Consider the following 4,031-nt stretch of genomic DNA (forward strand, 5'->3'; position numbering starts at 1 on the left):
CGCACAAGGGTCTCTTCCGCGTCAAGCGTTTGGCGTTTGGGATCGCTTCAGCTCCAGCACTGTTTCAAAAGATAATGGACAGCTTGCTGGCGGGAATTCAAGGAGTAACCTGCTATCTCGACGATATCCTGGTAACAGGGAAGACCGCCGGGGATCACCTGAAGAATTTGGAGCAAGTCCTAAAGAAACTGAGTGACAAGGGCGTCCGAGTCAAGAGAGAAAAGTGTGAGTTCTTGAAGGCAAGTTTGAAGTTCCTGGGGCACCAAGTCGGCGAGCAAGGGGTAGCTGTGTTGGCAGAAAATGTGCAAGCGATCCTCGATGCACCTCAACCGCAAGACTCAAAACAGTTACGGTCGTTTTTGGGAATGGTGACATTCTACGGAAAGTTCCTCCCAGACCTCTCGACCACAATAGCACCGCTGAACGAGCTACTAAGAAAAGATGTCGTCTGGACCTGGAGCAAGCGCTGTCAAGACGCTTTTAACATGGTGAAGAGGCTTCTGGTTGACGCACCTGTCCTGGCACACTACGACCCCAAGGCTGACCTTCAGGTGTCATGTGATGCCTCGGCATACGGTCTCGGAGCCGTCCTGTCCAGGGTGTACTCCAACGGCGACGCACGGCCTATCGCGTTTGCGTCGAGAACCTTGACATCGAGTGAAAAGAACTACAGCCAACTAGAAAAGGAGGCACTGGCTATTGTGTTTGGCGTGAAGAAATTTCACATCTACTTGTTTGGACGATCCTTCGTGTTGGTCACTGATCACGAACCGTTGCAAACCATTCTTGGTCCAAAGACGGGAATTCCGAGCATTGCTGCCGCACGTCTGCAGAGATGGGCTATTACCCTTTCCGCCTATCAGTACCGATTGGTTTACCGACCGGGTCGACTCAACGTGGAGGCGGACTGCTTGTCACGACTTCCAGTTCCTGGGTTTCAGGATGAAGACTACGAGGATGACGTCGCGGCGTTTCTCAGTCTCCGCCTGCAGTCTTTTCCGGTAAGCAGCCAAGAGATCGCACAATTTACAGCAAAAGATAAAGAGCTCTGTCAAGTGGCAAGATTCCTTGCCGGTGCGTGGCCCGCAAAAGTAGAAGATTGTCTGAAGCGTTACTCTGCAAGAAGAAGCGAGCTGACGTGGCACCAGAATTGCCTTTTGTGGGGAATGAGGGTTGTGATCCCGAAGGGACTGCGCGAACGCGTACTGGACGAGCTGCATGAAGGGCATCCTGGAATCGTAAGGATGAAAGAACTGGCACGCAGCTATGTATGGTGGCCGGAGGTCGATGCGGATATTGAATATCGCGTCAGGTCGTGTGATACCTGCCAACAGCAGCAGAGTCTTCCAGGTCCAGCCCCGCTGCATCCGTGGTCCTGGCCAACTCGTCCGTGGCAAAGGCTGCACTTGGATTTTGCGGGACCTTTCCAGGGCCGTCATTTTCTGGTGATCGTCGACTCCCACTCCAAGTGGCCCGAGGTTTTTGTGATGAACAGCACATCGGCCGAAGCAACTATTGAAAAGCTGAGGGAGCTGTTTAGTCATTTCGGTCTGCCAGATGTTGTTGTCAGTGACAATGGCCCCCAATTTTGTTCCCAAGAATTTCAGATTTTCTTGCGAGAGAACGGTGTGAGGCACGTCAGGACCGCCCCCTACCATCCATCAAGTAATGGGCTGGCTGAGCGTTTCATCCGCACCCTGAAGGAGGCCTTACGAAAAGAGATGCCGGGCCGGCCTCTGTCCCGTCGACTAGCAAGTTTCTTGTTAGCTTACAGAAACACACCGCACGCCACAACCCTTCAGAGTCCTGCGGAGTTGCTGCTTGGGCGGCGGCTCACTACCCGTCTCGACAGACTGCGACCCTCTGCAGAGGAAACTGTTCACCGCAAGCAGGACGTGCTACAGGTGAAGCACAGTGGCAAACACCGACACTTCGTGCCGGGTGATAAGGTGTACGTCAAGAACTTCCGGCCGGGTGAGAGGTGGTTGCACGGAGTCGTCATGGCTAGATCCGGACCGGTCTCCTACAGGCTTCGCGTGACCACACCGCGGGGGACCTTCGTGTGGCGGCGACACCAAGACCACCTGCGGTTGCGGGAGAGCTCTACCCCAGAGGAGGAGGAAGGTGGTTTGCTGATACCGAGTGTCCTGCCATCATCGCCAACCCCAGGGCAAGGGGGACTCGTGAACGAGCTGCCTCCAGTTGGGTCACCGGTGGTAGAGGGACAAGACATGGGATCAACTCCAGTCTCCGGTCGTTCCCCAGCCCAGCCGCAAGAAATTCAGCGCCGGTATCCCGAACGGCAACGGCGTGCGCCTAATAGGTTTTCGCCTTGAGAAGGAAGAGAAAAAGACGAGGACTTTGTGTTTTTCAGAACAGTAATTATTTTGTATTTAGTATGTCTGTACTTTGTACTTTCCAGAACTTCAATTATTCTCGTGTTTTGTTAAATTGTCATATCGTGTTACTTTGTGAGTATTGCACTGGAACGCCGTCGAATGGTATTACTGTGCTGAACTAAGTGTGGGGGAGTGTTGTATGGGTGACACAATAAGCGGGCAACAGCTAGCGCGCGCTCGTGCGTCTCGCGCCACTGTTCCGGGGCGCCATATCTATCTGAGCCAGCGCACCGTTTGCACCACCCGCTGCTATCCTGCCGCTCTCTCACGCCCGTGACTATGTGTCGTACTCCGGTAGTCCCGCAATAAAGATGTGCCAGCGAAGAACCCCATCGGCCTGTTACTCCAGATACCACAATACTTGTAAAACTTTCACGGGTGGTTGGTATTATGGCTCGCTGCCGTAATATTTTGCCACCCAAACTTAAGCTAAATATTTACCATGCATTATTCCAGTCCCGCTTAAACTATTGCCATCTTGTGTGGGCCACTACGACCAAGACAAACCTTATTAACATATTATTGCTCCAAAAGAAAATTTTACGTTATATTGGAGATGTCTCTTATTATGATCACACAGAACCATTATTTTCCAGATTTCACATACTGCATATAGAATCCATGTACGAGTACCGTTTGCTTTATACAGTTTGTTTTTCCTCCCCAGCTCTTGTAGAATTTTGTATGCAATTTCACATCTTAAAAAAGCATGAATGTATTGTTAGCACGCGTCACACAGTTTCATGGGTCCTCCCTCGGTCTCGTACACATTATAATTTTCAGTCCTTACATTATAATATACCTCTTCTGTTAAACAACTGTATCAATAACAACATAAATATATATACAATAAGTAAGAGAGCCTTTCGTTTGTACTTTTCTAGCATTGTATAATTTTAATGTGTCATTCATTTGTTGCTGCTGCCAATGTAAAGGGATTCCATACCTAGTCAAGCTGTTTTTTAACAGCTTTTTGTATGGGCTTTCCCACCAGAGTTTCTGGAAAATAAACTTGATTTGAAATGACGATCGTGAGGGCGAGCTTGAGGGAACAGTGGAGTACCGTCCTCGCATCAGTCAAAGCCTCACGCGCGTCCGACACGCCCTCTTCTCTCGAGTCTCCGTGCCACAACCCTCGAATACCACACCCAACTTCCCTCTCGAGAGAACCCAGTCCGGCGGTCTTCTTCCAACTCCGACCTTAAAGGGATACTACAACGAAATTTTGGCGCTCATGTTTTGGTCTATATGTGTTCAAAAAAGCACCATCAAATCGAACATACCAATATCTTGTTAAAAAAGTCACAAAAAGGAATTTTAAAACGAATTAAACGATTAGCAAAGAGCACCTGGTGGATGTCGCTAACGCCTCGGTTGTAATGCCCGTCTAGGAACCTTGGCAGCTAGTGACGGAGGTTGTCTCGCCTCCGGCCACGACGAGAGAAGAGGGCCAGGAGGAACTCCCCTCTTCCCGAGAATGCCTTTTGTGTGTCGCAGAAGTCGCTATTGTCCCCCTGCAAGATTATGGAAGATTAACCCGTCACTCAAAATTTGTACAAAAGCAGCCGCTTCGGTGGCTGGAACGACTAGGCCATCCTCTCGACGTCAGCCTCGCCGTAGCTTTGCTCGTCT

The 4,031-nt window shown here is 50.4% G+C and overlaps 1 protein-coding gene across 1 annotated transcript; it reads left to right on the forward strand.

Moving 5' to 3' along the window:
• Positions 1-1,457: 1,457 nt before the first annotated feature.
• On the forward strand, positions 1,458-2,348 carry LOC115308466 (uncharacterized protein K02A2.6-like). Its single transcript, XM_029966401.4, has one exon. The coding sequence runs from the start codon at positions 1,488-1,490 to the stop codon at positions 2,334-2,336; it is 849 nt and encodes a 282-aa protein (XP_029822261.2). The 5' UTR covers positions 1,458-1,487; the 3' UTR covers positions 2,337-2,348.
• The last annotated feature ends 1,683 nt before the right edge of the window (positions 2,349-4,031 follow it).

This window comes from Ixodes scapularis, unplaced genomic scaffold (assembly GCF_016920785.2).
Source record: "Ixodes scapularis isolate PalLabHiFi unplaced genomic scaffold, ASM1692078v2 PGA_scaffold1__304_contigs__length_218370807, whole genome shotgun sequence".
Lineage (NCBI taxonomy): Eukaryota > Metazoa > Arthropoda > Arachnida > Ixodida > Ixodidae > Ixodes > Ixodes scapularis.

What these genes read in the sequence shown, in the direction of transcription:
- LOC115308466 (XM_029966401.4), top strand. Translation starts at nt 1,488, where the DNA reads ATGAACAGCACATCGGCCGAAGCAACTATTGAAAAGCTGAGGGAGCTG.